This window comes from Alternaria incomplexa (genome assembly GCF_024043165.1).
Source record: "Alternaria incomplexa strain BMP 0042 chromosome Unknown scaffold_2, whole genome shotgun sequence".
Lineage (NCBI taxonomy): Eukaryota > Fungi > Ascomycota > Dothideomycetes > Pleosporales > Pleosporaceae > Alternaria > Alternaria incomplexa.
The window spans coordinates 2,398,736-2,418,658 of NW_026249851.1; the positions used below are offsets into that span (position 1 = coordinate 2,398,736).

A 19,923-nucleotide genomic window follows, 5' to 3' on the forward strand; every position below is an offset into this window, starting at 1 on the left:
ACTTTCTCTCCCATGCAAATCTCTCACGCACTTCAACTCACGCACACCCACGATCAGCGTCACAGCCCAAACCCTTCCATCTCCACCATGCTACGATAACCATGCAACGACCATAGACGACGCGACCATCCTTTCGCCATTGGCGCATCTAAGAGCTTTACTCGATCCTCCTTTCCAAGCGCGTTGATGGGTGGGAAAGCGAATGCAGAGGGAGCAGTAGCCGAATATGACGAATCCATAGAGCCCTTAGAATGCGGTCATGTGGTGTTGACACATGAGATGATTGGACAGACGTGAGTGAAAATGATGGAATGCCAGACAATCCGAGAGTACAATTCTCAGCGTGACATGAACCTCATAGCCAATATGTGCATACCCAGAATTGGCAGTGCACCCATAAAGTGCTATGCTATCCTGCACTATCTCACAAGCGTTGACGTCGTGCTGACGAGTAGCCTTCACAACTTCACCACTTTCACCATCACATCATGCAAAGAAACAAAACAATCATAACAGTTCTCTCAGCATACATCATACTCTACTCACACAGGCTAGACATACATGAACCACTTTCCCCGCTCCCTCAACAATCGAAGCAAAGGATACAAAGAACATAAAAAGACAAAAAGCCCTCATCCAACGCCATGCTAATACACACATTTCCATAGTACCTAGCCTGTGAGAATGCAAAAAACATCATACCAACCCGATCGATCAATGGAGACATTGATACCATATGCATGTCATGTCATGCCCCGTAGTGGAAAGAAAAGAACGCCAGTGTACGCCTGTTAATCCGCCCAAAGATGATGTGTCTTGGCCTGGTAGGCAGGCGCAAGGTAGTTGTAGTGTGGAAGGGACTCAAAACCACCGGGCATGGCTTAAGCCTTCATCTTGCCGAGGAAGCCGTCGAGATCGAACTCTTCCTCGTACTGCTTCTCGTCCCAGAGATCGCCTAGTTCGTCCAAGAAACCCTTCTTGCCCTTCTCCCTCAGCGCACCGGTGGCGTCGACGGCGTCGTTCTCGTCGATGCCTGTACGATCGTCTTTGGCGTTGCTGGGCGGTGCTGGTAGTGCGGCGGGATCGTTCGAATCGGCTGAGACGTTGAAGAGATCGAGAATCTGGTCTGTTTGCATGGACTGGAGACCCGCGTTTTGTTGATTGACGACGGTGGAAGCGATGTCGATCTTGAATCTTTGGAGACTAGGAGTATTGGTTAGTGGAGTGGTTCAAATGGGGGATCTGGGATACTTACTTCAAGATCTTCTCTTCCAGGGTACCGCGCGTGACGATTCGGTAAACGTTGACGACCTTCTTCTGGCCGATACGATGCGCGCGGTCCATGGCTTGGATGTCCTTTTGCGGGTTCCAGTCGTGCTCAACGAAGATAACGGTATCGGCACCAGTCAAGTTGAGACCCAGACCACCAACACTGGTTGTCAGAAGCAAGACATCGTATGAAGGGTCGGTGTTGAACTTGTTGACAATCTCCTGGCGCTTGGTAGCTTCGACACCACCATCGAGACGCATGAACTGCACAGACGGAAGCAACTTTTCGAGAACGTTGTGCTGAACCATGTCGAGCATCTCCTTCATTTGACAGAAGACGAGGGCACGATGCTGCGAGACAGCTTCCGGTAGGTCGCCATTAGCGGCGGCAGACTTGTCGCTGACAACATCAGATGCGCCGATACCACAGTCCACAAGCAGATCCTTGAGAGCGCCGAGCTTGGGTGCATGCGCAACGTCGTCGATCGTAGTGTTGTGCTTCTTGAGATATTGCTGAGTCGGCTCATATGCCTTGTTGGTGGGTCCCTTGACGACGAGCGAAGGTGAGTTGCACAGCTTCTTCATGTACTGAAGAGCTTGGAAGATATGTTGCTTGCTCTCGCGGTCGGCATTACCGGCCTTAGACTGAATCTCCTTGCCTTGGCGCTTGGTGAAGTCGTCGAAAAGGTTGCGTTGCAACTCAGATAGATCGCAGTAATAGTTTTGCAGGATCTTAGGCGGCAGGTCATCCAGCACCTCTTCCTTGAGACGGCGAAGGAGGAACGGAAGCACCTGCTTGTGTAGAGCTTCGATCGCCAGCGCACCCCGTTCTTGCTCCTTCGACGAGCTCTTCGCGAACCGGGAGGCCGCGATAGGCTTCGCGAAACGTTCCTGGAAGACCTTCTCCGTACCAAGGAAACCAGGCATGAGGAAGTCGAAGAGCGACCATAGCTCGAGCACGTTGTTTTGAATAGGTGTACCGGAGAGGATGAGGCGGTGATTCGACTGGAATTGCTTGACAGCCTGGCTGGTCTTGGACTTTGAGTTCTTGATCAAGTGACCCTCGTCCAGTACGCAGTAGTTCCAAGTGATGGGCTTGAGAATGTCGGCGTCGTTCCTGCAGATATCGTACGAAGTAATGACGATATCCACCTTATCGAGCTGATTCCTGTGCTGACCGCGGATAGGTGGCGACCCAACATAGGCTACGCAGCTAAGGAAGGGTGCATACTGGCGAATCTCTTGCTGCCAATGACCAGACAGCGTGGGCGGGCATACGATGAGAGATGGTAGACGTCGGAAGTTGGGATCGCCGGATTTGGCGAACTCATCCGCGCGCATATGATGATCACTTGCCACCATGCATAGCGTTTGTAGCGTTTTACCAAGACCCATATCGTCGCAGAGAATACCGTGAAGGTTGTACCGGTTGAGGAACGCCAGCCAATTGACACCCTCTTGTTGGTATGAACGGAGCGTCGCCTTGATACCAACAGGGATCTCGAAGGGCTCGACCTTCTTCGCATCCAGCATCTGGGCGACGAACTTGCGCTCTCGGTCTCGGCCCTTGAGGAGAGTGTCCGGAAGACCTGGTGGATCGGGGATTCCAGACTCAAGTGGTACAAGCTTTACAAGCGTGGCAAAGCTGGTCGTGGCCAATAGTCGGACGTCGTTGTCAGAGTCGCTCATACGACCAAGAACCGGGGTGATGAGGAAGATGACATATGGTAGAATGGCGTCTTCCATAACATGGATGAGATGATAGATGCACTCAATGGCTCCCTGGCGGGCGTGCACATTTCCACCATCGCTGATGGTCGGTAGCACGCTCTCGACAAGCATGGTAACACCTTCGACAGACATGACGCTGCATACGGTTGCGAAACACTTGGCAGCTGCGTACCGCAAGACGTACAGTTTGCTTTGGAGAGCCTTGGCGATAAGTGGAAGCAGGTCCTTGACGAAGCCTCTGACGCTTGGGTGGAAACTGCCGGCCAGAGCACGAAGAGTCGACAGGGCATCAACGACTTCCTGGCCAAAGACGCCGTCCTCGTTGAATATTTGCGCGGGAAGCGTGGCCTCGGTAAAGGCGTCCTTGATGGGTCGTTCGATCAAGTCCTTCAGGATAGGCACCTTCTCGAAAATCTCAGCGCCGAAGCTCTCAACGACTTTCTCAAGACCCTCTCGCGCACCACGCTTGGTGATCCTGGCTGCCCGCGACTCTTCTGCGAATCGAGCAGCGTCGGGGTGATCGCGCACGTCTTCATCTTTCTTGAGCGTAAGAATGCCTGTTTCGATGTGCGACTGTCCGGCGAACTCCGGTGTTTCGGCTGTCTCCATGCAGTAGAATTTGACCAAATTGCCAACAACCTTGTTGACCACACCAGATCTCTTAGCGTTGACGAGGAACACAATGTAGCCAGCGACTGCAGCTGCCGAACGTCTCTGTAGCTCAACGTTCTCTTCTTTCTTGACGCTGTCCATCATCGCCTTAATCGGAGGTGATGGCTTCTTCGGAGGCGAGTTGAGCGCGACAAGTGCACCGGCTGCAGCGGCCTTGATGCGAACATCGCGTTCTTCCTTGATGTCCTTGGCTTCTTGAATGCTCGTCTCTACTTCCTTGCGTGCTGTGTCCAGATTTGCTCCTGCGACCATGCGGGCGGACGGCGTCATGGCCTTCTTTAGCTTCTCGAACTGCACGTTGAGCAGCTTCTCGGCATCTGCGACGCCAAAGGCATAGTGGTTCGCATTCGGCATGCCCTGGACAAGGGCAGCGATCTGTGGCAGGCTTTGGACATGGGCGTCGTGGAAGATGCTCAACAAAGAGTGGCACTGAGTCCGAACAATCTGCAGCTTGGGCACGAGATCCTCGTAGGCGGCAGGCCTCTCGCCCTCAACCATAGGCAGCAGGGCCTGGACGAACGACTCAGCCAAGGCATCTTTAGTTGCCAGGTTCTTTCCAAACTCCTCAATGATGATCGCAGCCGTCAGTTGGGTTGACGAGTTCTGAGAGGACAATGGGGCCAGCAGCCTAGATTTGAAGGTCTCGAGCCTCGACTCTTCAGGCCAGGCTCCCATCGCTTTACCGAGAGCTTGTGCTGCAGAAGTCCTGGAACGGATCATGACGTCCGCGCCTATGAGTTCGAGATCACCAGTGATCATGTGTCCGTCGACGTTATGAGACTGTGAGGCTGGAGTAGGTGTTGACATTTCATCCTTTCCAATACGCGACTTCTTTCTTCTCTTCTGAGCTGGCTCACTGCCATCTGGTGGAGACGACTTACGGCTCGGCTCAGAGTCGGGTGGCGGGCCCATGGCTTGTCCGGAAGGTTTGATCAGTAGTGACTTGTTCAACGATATCGGGTGACGTGATACTCCAATAGGTGTGAGCGTGAGAGGAATGACGGCATCCAATATGGGTTCCATAAGAGGCGCCAACTGGCTACCCAAGGCTGCGACGATAGCATTCCAAAGCTGGAGGGAGAGTTTCAAAACACCTTCGTTGCGTTCAAGCAGGATGTTCTGGAATATGAGTTGCAATGCCCTGCTATCTACCCAGCCGTCCGAGCCTTCGCTTTGGATGTTGAGGAAAGTAATCAGCGCACGCAGCACTGCCGCACGGACACTGGTGATGGTATGTCGTAAGAAGGGGAAGAGTCGTGGCACCAATTCGTGGAATGATTGGGTCGGATCTTGTCGTGCGTTGGCTTGCATCGCTTCCAAAACTTGAGGAAAGCCACAAAGCTTGGCCAGAAGGTCCATGATAAAACCAGTACTGGCACTCAGGTCGTCCTGTAAACTGGAGAGACAAGACCAGACTACGTTCATCAGGTGCTCTAGTGATTTTGGACGCATCTCGATGAATTCCTTCGCCACGGGAATAAGGGTAGCTGCACTGATGGCTCGGACATCGTCGTCGGAGTTACTCAGACCGCTGATGACTGCGGCGAGAACTCCATCCAGTAATGTGCCGTCCTCGAGGAGTAGGTCGTTTCGTACAGCAACAAGGTACCGTAGTCCGATCATGCCACCCTGACACAGAGCCCAGGGTGCGCTCAGAGGGTTGGTGTCGAGAGGAAGGTTATGGTTGATGATAAGGCGATTGAGAACCTGGAATGTTGCAAGGACGTTGTCGCGAGACATGTATTGGAGCAAAGACCCAAGCGCTTGTCCGGCCGTCTCCCGTATGGGCGCAATAGCATTATCGCCGGTGAAATCTGCAAAACGATCGAGCATGAAGATGCAGACCATGCGACATGCCAGATCATTCAGCCATCGCTGATTCAGCCGATCGTTCTCCGCCCGGCTGAGTCCCTTCCGCCTGCCAGCACCACCACCGTGAATACGAAGAATTTCTCGTAGGCCCATGGCAGCACCATGGCGTACCTCCCAGGTGTAATCGAAAAGTTCGACAGCGAGATACGCACAGACACGCTCGAACGGCCATTCCAGCCCTTGTTCTTCAGCCTCTGTTTGGAAAGACGACTTCTCTGCTACCGGCGCGCCCTTGAACTCCTTCACAAACTTCGCGTCGTCGTCTCCACCGTTGCGGTCAAGTGAGAAGTAGTCGTTCATGGGTTCGTCCTCGTCTCCGTTCTCCGACTTCTCAAACTTTAGGGCAGTAGGATGTGGGCGAACGGGGGTCTCGATGAGGTCAGCTTGTGAGTCTTTCCTTGCAGTTGAATTGAAGTCGACAACTTGGACTTTGCTAGCACCTCCGGCGGCCTGTCTCTTGTTCTTGCGCCTCAAGGCATTCTGCTGACGTTTGCTGAGTCCTTTGCCATCAGGTGTGCCTGCAGTAGGTGAACTACCATGGTGCATGCTCTCTGACCGTGAGACATTGGTGTCGATACGGTGCATGCCGGGGGTCTTTGGAGCGGGCGTTTGTGGCATCATCTCCTGGGGTGGTGTGAGGTCCTCAACCCATGCGCCTTCAAAGCCAAGTCGCTTGAGTAGGGTGCTCTTTTGGTACTCCAGTCGTTCAGCGGGGTCCATGGCGGCGAGCTTGTAGTCATGCTCCTTGGTACCGAGAGAAGCCAGGACCTTTCCGAACTTGAGAATTGAAGGTAGGTCAAGTGTAGCAAGATCGAGTCCATCGGCGAGCGGTGGGAGGGTGCTATCGCCGTTCTCTTCTTTCTTGACCAGCGCGCCGTTGCTGTCTTCCGATTTGACATCGCCATTGGACTCTGGTTGGGCTTCCGGCTTGACGGACTCATCCTGGTCATCGGCGTTGGGGTCGAACTTGTCGGCATTGGCAGCGATGCCACCTATCGCCTTGGCAGCGGCAACTCTCGTTTCCCAGCTTTTTGATCGCAAATAGGGTATGACTCGTGTAAGAAGATTGAAAAGCTCATCGGGATGTTGTTTTTGGACGTCGGCTAGCTGGTCGGCTGCTGTGTTTCGGATTAATGCTGTGCTGCCAGTCTCGAGGAGCCTTGACGGGGGTTAGCGAGAGTCAATAGAGACAAAAGAAGCAAGGCTGTTCAAGCAGGATTAACTTGTCGCAGAAGATTGCAACGTAGTTTGATCGAGCAGTGAAAGACATGCAGGACATGAGCCGGGTATACTCACGTTACGAGACGATCCAATCTGGTGGCACTACCAAAGCGTTAGCGCGTCATGCATGCATCGATGCGATATGCGACAAACCTCATCTTCGCGCTGCACTTTTGACAGTCGGGCTCGCAGGTGGAGCGCAACCAAGAGAATTAGAAATTACTAGGCGCCCGCAGGCGTAGCCATGGAAGCACTGGGCACGGCACAGAAGTGTTTGGGCTGTGTAGTCAGAGTTGTGGAAGAGAGTCACGTGATGGGGTGGTAACTCGATGCGGTGCCGGGAGCGCGTCGGAGAAGGTGGGCTGCGGGCCTATCTAAGAGAATGAACAGGTCATTAAGTAGGCTGGATCACCACCAGGAACGGGCTAGTGGCCTGGCCCGTGCGTCCCGTTTCAGGGAGCAGAGGGAAATTTTTGCAACATCAACGGCGCCGGCCAGAGTAACGCAGGTGCAAACAGACTGCCTTCTCTTACTGCGAAGGCGATTCACCGTGTCCGATGTATTTTTGATGCTGGTCGTGCGCGGTGCGATGAACCGGTCGCGACTTCCTTTGACAGAGATGTGGCCTCTGCACGCTAGCCGGATCCATCACCGCTCATCAACGCGCCTGCTCAAAGACCAACTTCCAACACCTCCACCCCACCTACTCGTAATCACATACGATGATCGCATTTGGTGTCGCGATATTCTCGCGACAGCACTTGCACCTACTACGCACCCACTCACTACAGTCGCACAACCCCCAGCCTCATCGTTATCAACGCGTCGTTGTCACTAGGCTAGGCTACCATCTTCATTTCTGACAGCCAGCCAAAGCGCTCCGGTGCCCTGGTGGCTTACAAGGCTGCCTACCGGTAAGCCCTTGACCACTTCTCGATCATCGCAGCAGCCGCAAACAGTGCAGCCCTTTCCGCGACACCCTCTGCCCTATTCGACGGGTAACAAACGCGCATTCTGTATATATCCAGTAGCCGTGGCAGGGCGGATGTACCGGACCCAACCTCTCGCTTGGATTGATCTACATACCTAGGTAAGGCGCTGCAGCTAGCGCATGCCTGCATCGACATGTCTTCTGGGGATATCGTTCGTCTACACGCCTTCTTTTTCCTATTGATTTTCCTGTCTTCGGGCCTCAGCGCCCTCCCATGGGAATGCGACGTTTTCCCCGCACCGCTTGCGCGTTGGACATGTAATTTCGAGGTGGAGTCCAACAAACCCGGTCAACGCGTCGTGCTACCCTCTATTTGGTACCGCGCCTATGGCTGCAGACTGCAGATAGCGGTCCGCGACACGTCCGTGCCCATCCACTATTACCATTCATGAACGACGCGTGAAGCTTTAGCGCAACGCCTGGATCGCATCGTCGAGGAAGTGTCAGGAACGCGCGCCTTCCAAGTGACACATCATAATTCTAGTTCTGTGACATCACACGTTGTGGTACAGTGTTAGGGGGCGGCTGAAAAGGCTTTGCCTTGATTATGAGGAGACTGACCTACTTATAAGTCTTGAAATTCAGCGTTACCGGCCCCGCTCTCCAGAAAGTTCCACACAACTCCTTCAGACAGCTTGTTTCCAGTCCTCCCCAGTTTTTGCACCCCGTTCTGGGCATTGATCACTATAGGACGAAGAGTCCACCAGTCCGACATTTGCATAATGTAGCCACCTTTTGGCACTGGAGTAATAGTAAAGTGTCTCCAACCATCTTGCTGCTCTGCTGAGCACTTGAGTCTCGCATCCCAACCATGGCATATGAATTTGCCTGACACGCAGTTTCGGAATCCAAACCAGCCTTCAGATTCTACACACTCCCACAGGATGGATCCACGACCGCTAGGCGGGGCTAGTACGATGTTCCCATCGAGCAATGTAAGCACATTGCCGCATGAGGTAGAGCGGATGATGACGGTAGATCCATCGGAAGGCACCCAACTCGTCGAGGCGTGATCTTTCAGGTCTGGAGTACCGTTTTCGGTGGTTGCGGTAGGTGTGTAGATGCTAGCATCGTCTAATTCTGAGATGGATGTAGCATCGGGCTGTGCAGGCTCCTGAGAAACCATCTTCGACAATTGAGGAGTCGGTCTGACTGCGGCGTTGACAGGTGGGGCGAACGCGTTTAGGACTGCGCGAAGTCGAGGAATCAGTACTCTGTTTAACAGCAAAAATCTATCAGGTGCCTACCTACTGACAGAAATCGGTCCGCTTGTTGTAGTCGTCGTCTTTGTTCTTATCATGAGTTGAGGCCGGTGCAGCTGCGGGGTAGGGGCACTTTAATCCCTGCTTGCAGTGTGGCACAGCACATACTTCGCTCCAACCGCGCGGCAGGGGAAGTCGATTTCGCTAAGTACTGTATCATTTGACGAGTCCAGGCCGTCTCTGACGTCTACCAGTCATCGCTTTCTCACGTGACATCGCATAGCCGCAACGTTAGCCTTTGACGCACGCATGCCCTCGCACATCACGGACACTCGGAGTACTTTTGAGACATCATCTAAACATCGACAGACATTTGGTGACGATATAAAGATCGCTTAGTCAATCTACTCTCTCCGCATGAAGAGAGCGAGGAACATCGAGCTGTTGTCATCGTTTTTTTTAGAAGCGGATCCCCACCATGGCACGATCATGAGGTGTCTTTTGGTATTGTGCAGCTCGACTAAGGTTGCAAAGAGACTGTGTGATAAAGAGTGTGGGATGATGGGAGTACGTGGCTTTTATATCCACGCGCCAGAAAAGCCAAGGCAGAGGAACATGGCAAAGTTTCATATGCTTTTTAGAAGTACAGTAATTCTTCTTCATCCAGTACATGACACGATACGTTTCTCGTTTTTGTTGACTTCCCTAATTTCATGCTTTAAGAAGAATGATCGCACTGATCCACATATTGCAAAGATGAAACCTTTTTGAGATATTACAATAACAGCTGTTCTCGTCGAGCCGAACACATTTAACAATCATTTCATGCCTTCTGTGCGGCAAAAGACTATGTCATGGCCAATTCTCCTTCAGAAAGCATGTGCAGGGAAAACGAGTGTTTTGAAACGTCGACTTCAGGACGACATGAGTCATCTGTCATGATATTTTAGGAAACTGCACGTTTTGTGTGTTTGTGGAGAGTTGAAGTAAGGAAGGAGAACAGCTCTTTATATATGGTGGCCGCACGCTAGTCACCTTTGCCTAGGCTTTGAAAAAATATCATAGTAGCGGAGGCTGACTTTGGAGCCCGATCATGAATGAAGTCTTTGGCGTTGAACAGACATGTGATCTCAGTTTGATGATTCTAGGGGGGCGCTGGTGGCGGGCAAGACATGCGTGAGACGTAGTAATTTTTTTAGACTCTCGAGAAAGATCATCAAACTGTACCTTGAATCTTTGAGGTACTAGATGTAGTTTTAGTTGTAGAATGACAGTTCGAAAAGCGCCGTGGAAGTGTTTTATATAGTCAATGAGAAGACATATATCTCAGCGACAGTAGTGATGGGAGAGTAACACATCATCTTGGATTACATGTTCTTTGAAACACGGAACACGATCGCGTACGATCATTAAGTACTAGAAGCGCGTTTCTAGTCATGGCTTTTGCGAGCGTGTTATATGGGCAGCAGCTCGAACGCGGTCAGGACAAAGCCTTGTCGCGCATGGTTTTGAGTTTTCTTTCCAACACATAAGTCCTGGATGTATTTGTTTTTGGGTCTCAGCAGCCATGACATTTGCGAATTTTGCCTTTAGTAATTTTAACTGTGGTATGAGTTTGAAGGAGCAAGGCAGCAGAAAGTTGGCAGAGTTAAATATTCGCGAGCATGACCATTGCCAAGATTCTAGTGCCAAACGGAGTTGTATTCTCATCTAGCAACTACGCCACAGTACATCCTGGAGTCTACAAGGCACGAAAATGCCACAAAAGTGTCGGTTAAAACCCTATGTAGTCCTCAAAGTGCTTCATCCCATATGTTTGCGCACAACCTAGTCCTCTTATTCCTGGCTATTGAGCTGCTCAATTCGGGCGAGCAGAGCTTCAACGGCGCTAAACAGTTTGTTAGTAGGGGTCACTGATTGGAACGGAATGGAGACGTACTCTGAATCGGGGGTATCAGACATGAACTGAGCCTCCAGGTCCGCTTGAGCGACGGCGAGCATAGTAGCAACATTATGCTCGGTCGGTTCAACGTCTTCCTGTGTTTGGTCGCCCTCAGGTACCGGAGCGGCCTGGTCTCCTACATCCTCTCCAGGGCCACCTGCATGTTGCGGGATAGGTGGACCTGGCCCAGCCAAGAGAGCATCCAGAAGTTGAGTCCCGGACAATTCCGAGGGCATGAAATCGTCGTATCGCGCCGGACGGGGTGGGACATATGCTTCAGATACCGTGTGCTCGATGGCGTTCGTCGAGTAATTCTGCTTCCAATACAACGAGGCCTTGCTGCGACCCTTCTCTGGTGCCTACGAACGAAGTTAGTACACGCCTCGGATACAATTTGGACAGCTGAAATTACCTGTTTGGAGAGATACAGCTCGATGGAGCCATCCCGAACATCGGCGTACGTGTCGAAGCCCTGCGAGCGCATGTAGTAGCAGAGACGCAGCGCATCCTTGGCAGCGGGATGCAAGTTGTCTGCAATACGTTCTGTCCAGTTATGAGCTTGCCGGACCGTGAGCTTCTCGGATGCGTGCCTAAAGAGCGTCAGTACATCTCTCACATCAGTCCTTGCATGTGTACCACTTACTTGTTAAGGTACTCCAAGAGCGCAAGTTGTACTTTGGTATAAGCGGGTGTGTTCACGGTCCCCTCTGCCTCCTTCACCTCGTTGTATGGGGTCTTTGGCAGCATAGAAACAAGCGTCGTAGCAGGCTTGAGAGCGGATTGGGCTTGAGGCACAGACACCGGAACAACAATGTTATTGTCTTCGCCTGCAGTTCCGGTAGCCCCACCGCGTGTACGCAAGTTACGCGACATGTTCTGATGAATCTGCGAAAGTTCTCGAAGCTCGTCAACTGTGAGGGTGGGCACAATCCGGTCGAGTAGCTGGAGGAAATCTCTAGACACACGAACCGAGTTTCTGGATCGACGAAGCTGGCGCCTTGCGCGGTTGAGTTGTTCGATGGCTTGCGGATCGACGAGAAGCGCAGAATCGGCGGGGTCGGTGTCAGACATTTGAGCGATAGTAAGCCTATTTATCGCATGAAGCGTTCGAACGCCGCCGGTGGCGGAAAGACTGTGAATGAACGATGGTGTTGTGGGTAATTCAATGTGCGAAGGAGGACGGTGAGAAAGAAAAATGCCAAGGCCTAACAAGTGAAGGAGCGTTGTGTAATCGGCAGTGAGTGAGGAAAGTGCGACTGGAAGTCCAGCCTAATCCGGCGGTTGTATACCTGTATCTACTTTTCTGTACAATATCGTGCTTAGTAAACCAGATCGTAGAGATACTCAACGTAGTTCAGAATGCAAATGTACATGATAGAGCACACTGAATTTCTTCAGGGTACAGGCTTTCTGACTGCCTTCCATATCGCTGGGAAAGTAGAAATGCGAGTATACAAATAGAACCAAAGAAGTGTGATGAGATGCCGGCGTGTCGCGATATGCCGTACGAACATTCGTGGCTGTAGTTGCTGAGGATATTGCATTCGTGTCGTGACTGTCGTGACGCATTCCTACCAAAGCATCACCGCGTTGGACGCTGCGATGTTGACAAGCTTGTACATGTCTCTCGTTAGATATACATCAGTATCTCTACGCCATACTCAATACCCACAAAGCCGCTGCCCTCGCATGCAGGTGGTTGAAGACGTCCATCAGCGCAGCCAGCTGTTAGCGCCCAGTCATCGCACCCACCAAAGCCCGCCTACACAATCAGCGACCCCACGAACCAACCAAGCCGAGCCCAACAGACGTCCAGCCCTAGAGTCCAGGCGCCCTTGGCCCCGCGTAGATAACTTGAATGGCGGCCGTCCAGCCAAGAGATGCTGTCCGAGATGCAGGTTTCCACGCGGGACGATCAGTTGGTCTGGGTTTCTGGTTCAGATGGCGTATAGCGCAACCCATCCACGCACCCACCCCTGTCTCGATGCCACCACAGCGGGCCACAAACTTGTAACAAGCACGGTGCAAGTGATCGAGGATGAGATCACCGCTGGCGCAGATGGCGTACACACGGGAAGGCGCAGGCATGCAGGTGGAGTATATATGGCTGACTGCCTGATCTGTATGTTGCGTCTTCACATGCAAATACACACGACCTTACGAATAATCCACCTCACTATCTCTACACTCCAATACGATTAATAAACAGTATTCATACTGCCCAAGATGACAGACCAGAACAAGGGATCGCAAAAGACCTACAGGGAGTCCGCGGGAGAGTACTACAACCAAAAGTACGAGACATGGATGCCATGGATCGAGGACCAGTACCTGAAGTGGTTCACCAAGGATAACAAGGCTTCCTACGCTACCAAACGTACGTCTCTTACATCTTAACCCATCGCTAACTACACATCGCTAACGTATATTCCCCACAGAACAACTCGACCAGACCAAGGTCACAGGCGTCGACCAAGTCGACAACCTCCAAGACGGCGTAAACAACCTCGTCGGCGGCCAAGTCGGCAAGGGAGGACTTGCACAACCCCTCGGTGATGCCGTCTCCAAAGAGGGCATCAACCGTGCTGAGCGTGGCGGCAAGGACGACAAGGGAAACTCTATTGAGAGTCAAGGACCACTGGGTGGTTATGGACAGAGTGCTGCAGATGGTGTGAAAGGAGGTGCAAGCAGTGTTGCTGGCGGCGCGAAGAGTGCTGGTGGATACGTTGGAGGCATGTTTGGTGGCGGCAAGGGAAAGGAGGAGAAGAAGTAGGGAGTTGGGGCCGAAGGACGATGATATGATACCATGATTTGCAGGAAGGTTATTTCGAAAGGATTAGATTGCCAGACTTTGTGTTGAGTCGGATAGCATGAGTTGAGTATTCAGCTTCAGCAGTAATTCATTTATACCCTCTAGATATTCTTGTGCCGGCCCTGAACGAGTGAGCAAGTCTAGTACACATCATCAACACTGCGGAGTCTCCACTACGACACAGCATGTGCATCGACATCCACCACGGTCCCCTCTCCTTCCTCGACACCAAACAATTTCAAGCAATTCCCTCTCTTAAACATCCTCGCGCAGTCCACCGCATTCGGCTGTCCCTTCTCTACGTCTGCACCCCCCTCATACAGCACTCTAACAACATCATCGTACCCTTTGAACACAGCCCCCGCAATAGGACTCTGGCCCCTCCCATTCAGCACATTCGCATCCGCGCCGTTATCCAGCAGCATCTTCGCAGTCTCAGCCTTGCCATGATAGGACGCCAGCATGAGAAGTGTGTCGCCGGATGAGTTGGTGAGGTTTTTGGGGATGCCGGCGCTGACGTATTGCGAGAGGGTCGATGTGTCCCCGCTGCGGGCGAGGTCGAAGAGGCGCGCTGCTAGGTCGAGGGCGGCAGGTGGGAGGTCAGAGGTAGATCGTGCGTCGGGTGGTGCTTGTACGGCGCCATCGGTGTCGGTTGCGCCTGTGCCTGCTGCTTGGGCGGCTTGCTGGCCGTAGGATTCTTCGTAGGATGGCATCTTTGAGGCACGCTGGGCTGTGTGCGGGTATAGGACGCAAAGTGAAGATGGCAAACGTTATGCGTGTGAATTGGTATTAATGGCAGATCGCCTGCTGTTATCTCGTTTTACATAGTGAAAGTCGAGAGCGCAGACGCTGAATGAGAGCAACAGGCGCAAGTATCCATCTCCCGAGTGTCGATGACGAAATCACCCGGTCGCGCTTTCCGAGCACAAAACGCGCTAGTCGACGCTCCATCATTTTGCTTGGCGGAGATCGCGACTTCCCCAGGGCCCATTCCATTATCCAACCCGCAGAAGTTAGCCTTCCCACCCAACCACCCCCCATTACTACGACGCCAGCACAAGAGGCCGGTACTCTTGTTGATCGCGCGACCATGGCTTCACCACCACACATCCCCCAGCTCAACGTCCCCGGCAGTCGCAAGCGCGGCAGCATATCCTCTCACTCCGGCGCACCCACCAAAAAGCGCAAACCCTCCAACCTACGTAACGCCTTCTCACCAGATGCCGAATCAGTCGGCGGTTCCCCGCGCCAATACTCGCGTTCACCGTCTGTGGAAAGTAACATCACCACATCCGTCGTTAATGGCGTAGGAGGGAAGAAGCGACGGAAGAAGGGAGGAGACGGAGGCAGTGTCGCGGGTTCAAGCGCGAGAGGCGGCAAAGGCGCCGACGGACGAAGCGCAATAGGAGGTGAAGACGAAGATGGCGACGGCGGAGAAGAAGCAGAAGACGACGACGATGACGAGATGGGTGAGGAAATGGGCATGGAAATCGAAGGCGGCATGAGTGTTGAAGCACGCAGGAAACAGGAGAAGGAATACGAACGGTACGTTCCTCCTCTACGCCCTCTACCATTCCCCTCTTAGAGCCGTTTACTAATACGATGTGATCCAACAGCATGCTAGAAGACTTCATGACACCCGCGCAAATGGACCGCTACGCAACCTACCGCCGCATCCGCCTCAAGCGCGAAACCGTCCGCAAACTCGTCAACCAAACCCTCTCCCAATCCGTCCCGCAACCCATCATCATCGCCGTAACCTCCTACTCCAAAACCTTCATCGGCGAGCTCATCGACCGCGCCCTCACCGTCCGCGACGAATGGTCCGCCGTCCGCACTCATCTCCCCAACCCCAACCTACCAGGCCCCATACTCAGTCAGAGTCTGGTCAGACCTAGTGCTCATATCAAGGATGATAGGAATAGGCCGACTAATTCCGATATTACGAGTGCGGGCTGGTATCCTACGCAGGTTGATCGCACGGAGAGTCTGTGGAAGGAGGTGGAGAAAGATGCTAGTTTGCAGGATAGGCTGAAGGCGTGTGATAAGGGACCGCTTACGCCGGCGCATCTGAGAGAGGCACTGAGGAGGTACAAGAGGGATCGGGATGGTGGGGGTGCTGGATTCGCGGGCATGAGTCTGGAGGGTGTGGAGAGGACTATGGGCAGAACGGGTGGAAGGCGGCTGTTCAAGTGAGGTCTTGTTCTCGCGATGAGAGCAACTTTGAAGCATAGCGACGGCGTTTGGGAAATGTATTGCTAGAATGAGAGTACACTTGGAAGAGATCTCAAAGTCAGTGGAACGCTGACGACCATGCAATACCACATTACTAGGAACAACTATCCGCAACATGTGGACGAACTTCATCAATGCAACGCCTGATTTAATGATCATAAGTAGGAGTGGAAGTGAAACCTTCTCAGAGGCATTTTGTGAAGAGCTACATTTGTCATAGCTATTCATCATTCCAGTCCATCCCAGCCGAAGAGAGAACACCTTAGGAAATCATAACGCTAACCAACAACCATCTAGTTCTCGTGCATAAGCTCGTGGAAGGTCTCGGTGGCATACTCGGGCTTGCCCTGCTCGAGCTTCTTCTGGCCGAGCTTCTCCTTGGAGAAGGTAGCAGCGTATGGGTTGAGGCGGAGCTGCACCTGGAAGTTCTTGAGCGGGTTCTTCTTTTGTACGACACCACGCTTGGAGACGGCTCCACCACGGACGGGGCGGAGGACCTTCTGGACGTCGCTGGAGTTGATGATCTTGCTAAGGTCGGGCTGGCTCATCATGGTGGAGGGCAGGAGGTAGTCCTTCTTGAGCGCTGAGGGCTCAGCGGTGGATCCGTAGACCTTGTCGAGAGCGCTGAAAGCGGATGAGGTCCAGACGATGAAGCGACCGAGGTGGCCACCGGGGGCGAGCTGGAGGAGGTTCAGGGAGTAGACGGATGAGGTCTCGACACCCGGGATGTTGCGGAAAGCAAGGACGAGCTCCTTGCCATCCTCCTCGGGGTTGTAGATGACGAGGGGTCCGCGGCGCTGAGTGTGGCGGCGGCCACGGAGCTTACCCTTACCAGCGCGGACCTTGCGTGTGTTGCGGGCCTTCTCGACATCGGCACCAGCACCGACAGCCTTCAGCAGAGCGACGGCGGCGGAAGTCTTCTTGATGGCGGCATCGGCGAAAGCAGTCGATGAGATGACGAGGGGAACCTCAGGGACGGTGCTGATGGCGTGACCGCGGGCAAGGAGAAGAGCAGGGCTTCCTGAAGCAGCGAGCGCAGACGCGGTAGCGAAACGCTTCTGGTTCAGGTTGATCTTCTGGTGCCACTTGCGCCAGACCTTGGTGGGAGCGAACATGCGACCGGAGCGGCACATGTTACCGAACGCAGCCTGACCGGCACGGTGAGTACCTCCACCAGAGACACGGGGAATACGGGCCACAGCGCGACCGGTACCCCAGGACTCGGCAGAAGTCTGGTGACCAGCCTTCTCGGAGCTGCTTGTTGTTAGATTGTGTGGTTGTGCAGTGCGCGAGGTAGGCTTACACAGCGTATGGCTGGCGGCGGTTCTTGTTCATGCCAGTGTGCACCGCGTGGACGATGTCAGGGCGGATGGGTGCCTGGAAGAGTTGTTAGCATTGGCCAAAATACCTGAAGCGTGTCCGAATGCGTTGCAGAGCCACATCCAAAAGACTGAGAGAAGCAGACAAGCCAGAAAAGTGCGGCTTTCGCTATACTCTCATGAGGCCGCATCATGGGAAGAACTCTGCGTATTCCAGCTCAATGCAAGCATTCTCCGTTGCCACTCGTGTCCCCGCTCTTTCAGTGTTCTTCCCATGTCTGCACTCCTCCAGCTGCCGTTGCAGCCCTCAGTCCCTCCGGTTGTGGTTTGCATCGTATCGCGAAGTTCGAATTGCGGCGGAACTGACCTTGAAGACATTGGGCACGGGGACGGTGTCCTTGGTGGCCTCGCCCTTGGCGGAGACGACGGTGACGGTTGGCCTCGACATGATCGCTGTTGTGATTGACCTGGTGGTTAGTTGTCGCGAAAAGAAGAGGCTCTCGACTTTCGAGTTCTTCGGGCTCGCTTGAATTTCGCATGGTGGGCGGCGCTAGCCTGCTTTGGCTTGGCGTTAGTGGTGGTCATTTATGAGTGCATCTGCACGCTGAACAACAGAACATGCACTTTTGCCTGGAGTTTTGCGAACGTTATTAAAATCTTCTGAACCTGGAGCTATACTGTAAGGCGCAAGCGATGATGGGTTTGAAGGTTTCTACCCCAATTTCTTCGTGGATGAAGGCGAACGTAGCCACGCTCAGTTTATCGTTACTACGGCCATGTCAGGTACTGATTATGAAGAAACCAGACATTAGATCTCGTCTTTTACATATGTAGAGGCTGCAAGTAATACATAGCTTGCCTTCCTTTGAATGGACATTTAGCTTGTGGGATGAGTCAATTTCCAATACCAATACATCGAAGTTTCTTATCAAAGAGTGCAGTTTAACCACATCTACAGATGAGCGCATTATCCTTCCGTCATATCTTCAAGTATGCTTAGGGAACAGCGTGACTCGGCAAGAATGAACAGCGAGTTGTAGCTCCTGACACAGTCACATCCCATTCTCATGCAGCACCCACAACCTGTTACATATGTCTCTGGCAGTGTTCTAATCCAGCTGAGATATGCAAAGCGGCCATGTCAAAGTTGTGACTACAGCTGGACACAAAGGTACATTACCCGTTCTTGTGAGCGAGCATGGCGTTCCATGTTATGAAGTCGGACGCAAGTCCGAAAAAGCTATGACATGCGCGCAGTGTGTCGTGGTGACGTGCTACAATACAGGTACCACGGCACATAGGCCACAGGGGCGCATGAACCTCATTTGAGTATGTTGAGACTTCACGCACAACCAAACCTATAATCAGGTCGACCATGAAATGTACAGAGCACGTCCCTGCTTGCTGGTCGACGTCGTCGCAGAGGATTAGGTTCTCGGACCGCCAGCACGATCGCAAACATTTGAACCTTACTGAGGCCCGTGATACATCACCCCTTATCTTTTATCTCGAAAAGAATGCTGCTTGGTCCAAATCACCCTAATAGCGGGAGAACCAGACTGTTCTGTCACAGCTGCTACGACTCACTGCGTGTAGCGTCAGGGCCGGCAAAGAGACTCGGGCCTTATTGGGGCCTTGTGTTGGGAGGCCAGAACACTTCCCAAGGACGACTCAGTCGGGAAACCCGTCTAGTTGGTAGCGAAGAGTTGGGCTCTGATCTCCACGTTGCAAGTTGATAAGTATGGAAACTACCAATGAGTCGCTCAGTCGACCTATCCCGATCTCAAGAGCACGTGCCCAGGAAGATGAGGCGGACTGTCCTGAGTCGTTGGATCTTCGCATGGGTACCCGAATCGGTGTCGCGTTGCTTTTTAGGACGGATTCTGCCGGTGTTAAAAGATGCTGAAACGCATTTGGTGTGGGCTCGCCGAATCGGGGCTTTGCGTAACAGAAAGAACAAATTACCAACATTCAGGGCACAGGTGGCGGCAGAGGTGGAAATACGTTTCGGCAGGTACTGCAAGGACTGCGGCTCTGCCTGGCAGTCATACGGAAAAAAGCTCCACAAATGCTGTGGGAGAGTTTAGGATTGCGAAACTGACGGCAGAGAGATGAAACGCGTGGTAATCCTCACATGACGGAGACGCAAAAACTCACCCCGCCAACAGGTGGGTCGATAAGTTCCCACGGTGCGTTTCACGTTGCAGATATTTGCTCCGACTGTTTTGTGCCTCAGAAGGCCGCGATGAAGTCAGTCGCAGTCGCAGTCTTGCACGCAGTGAGAGTCGAAACGATGGCTGTGGCATGCGAAGCGAGGCCAGGGTGTCCTGGCGGTGGTGAGCGCTGACAACAACGACGACCTGGACGACGAGTAATTCATCTCGAGCGCGTCGAGGCCGGAGACGGGACGGATTACATACTGTCTGGGGTGGATGCAATATGGCGCGGACCCCAACCTCTTTCCGAGGTATCTCGTCTGGGCCTTCCCGTCTTCAGGATGCGGCCTCCAGGGGCCTACTCTAGGCTCGCCAGGTTCGCCAGGTCCGGGGAACAAGGGCAGAAGGGCAGTTTGTCGAGCGCAGTCTCCTGTGGAGCGGCGATGGCGAGTATTTGTTTGCTAGGCAAGGGAAATGACGGCTACGCGTACGCTGCGAACC

General features: G+C 53.1%; 6 protein-coding genes across 6 annotated transcripts; 2 read left to right on the forward strand and 4 right to left on the reverse strand.

Moving 5' to 3' along the window:
- Positions 1–881: 881 nt before the first annotated feature.
- J4E90_002319 (uncharacterized protein) lies at positions 882–6,923 on the reverse strand (the record flags this gene model as incomplete). Its single annotated transcript, XM_051431900.1, has 4 exons — positions 882–1,203; positions 1,256–6,703; positions 6,841–6,867; positions 6,919–6,923. The coding sequence occupies 4 exons, from the start codon at positions 6,921–6,923 to the stop codon at positions 882–884; spliced, it is 5,802 nt and encodes a 1,933-aa protein (XP_051295034.1).
- A 3,871-nt stretch (positions 6,924–10,794) lies between these two features.
- Positions 10,795–11,971, reverse strand: J4E90_002320 (uncharacterized protein; the record flags this gene model as incomplete). Its single annotated transcript, XM_051431901.1, has 3 exons — positions 10,795–11,259; positions 11,313–11,490; positions 11,544–11,971. 3 exons carry the CDS (start codon positions 11,969–11,971, stop codon positions 10,795–10,797), a joined length of 1,071 nt encoding a protein of 356 aa, XP_051295035.1.
- A 1,155-nt stretch (positions 11,972–13,126) lies between these two features.
- Positions 13,127–13,673, forward strand: J4E90_002321 (uncharacterized protein; the record flags this gene model as incomplete). The annotated part of the gene is made up of 2 exons (XM_051431902.1): positions 13,127–13,277; positions 13,339–13,673. The coding sequence occupies 2 exons, from the start codon at positions 13,127–13,129 to the stop codon at positions 13,671–13,673; spliced, it is 486 nt and encodes a 161-aa protein (XP_051295036.1).
- A 212-nt stretch (positions 13,674–13,885) lies between these two features.
- On the reverse strand, positions 13,886–14,425 carry J4E90_002322 (uncharacterized protein; the record flags this gene model as incomplete). Its single annotated transcript, XM_051431903.1, has 1 exon — positions 13,886–14,425. The coding sequence occupies one exon, from the start codon at positions 14,423–14,425 to the stop codon at positions 13,886–13,888; it is 540 nt and encodes a 179-aa protein (XP_051295037.1).
- Positions 14,426–14,802: 377 nt separating this feature from the next.
- Positions 14,803–15,908, forward strand: J4E90_002323 (uncharacterized protein; the record flags this gene model as incomplete). The annotated part of the gene is made up of 2 exons (XM_051431904.1): positions 14,803–15,257; positions 15,329–15,908. 2 exons carry the CDS (start codon positions 14,803–14,805, stop codon positions 15,906–15,908), a joined length of 1,035 nt encoding a protein of 344 aa, XP_051295038.1.
- Positions 15,909–16,240: 332 nt separating this feature from the next.
- Positions 16,241–17,714, reverse strand: J4E90_002324 (uncharacterized protein; the record flags this gene model as incomplete). The annotated part of the gene is made up of 3 exons (XM_051431905.1): positions 16,241–17,201; positions 17,251–17,324; positions 17,634–17,714. The coding sequence occupies 3 exons, from the start codon at positions 17,712–17,714 to the stop codon at positions 16,241–16,243; spliced, it is 1,116 nt and encodes a 371-aa protein (XP_051295039.1).
- Between the last annotated feature and the right edge of the window lie 2,209 nt (positions 17,715–19,923).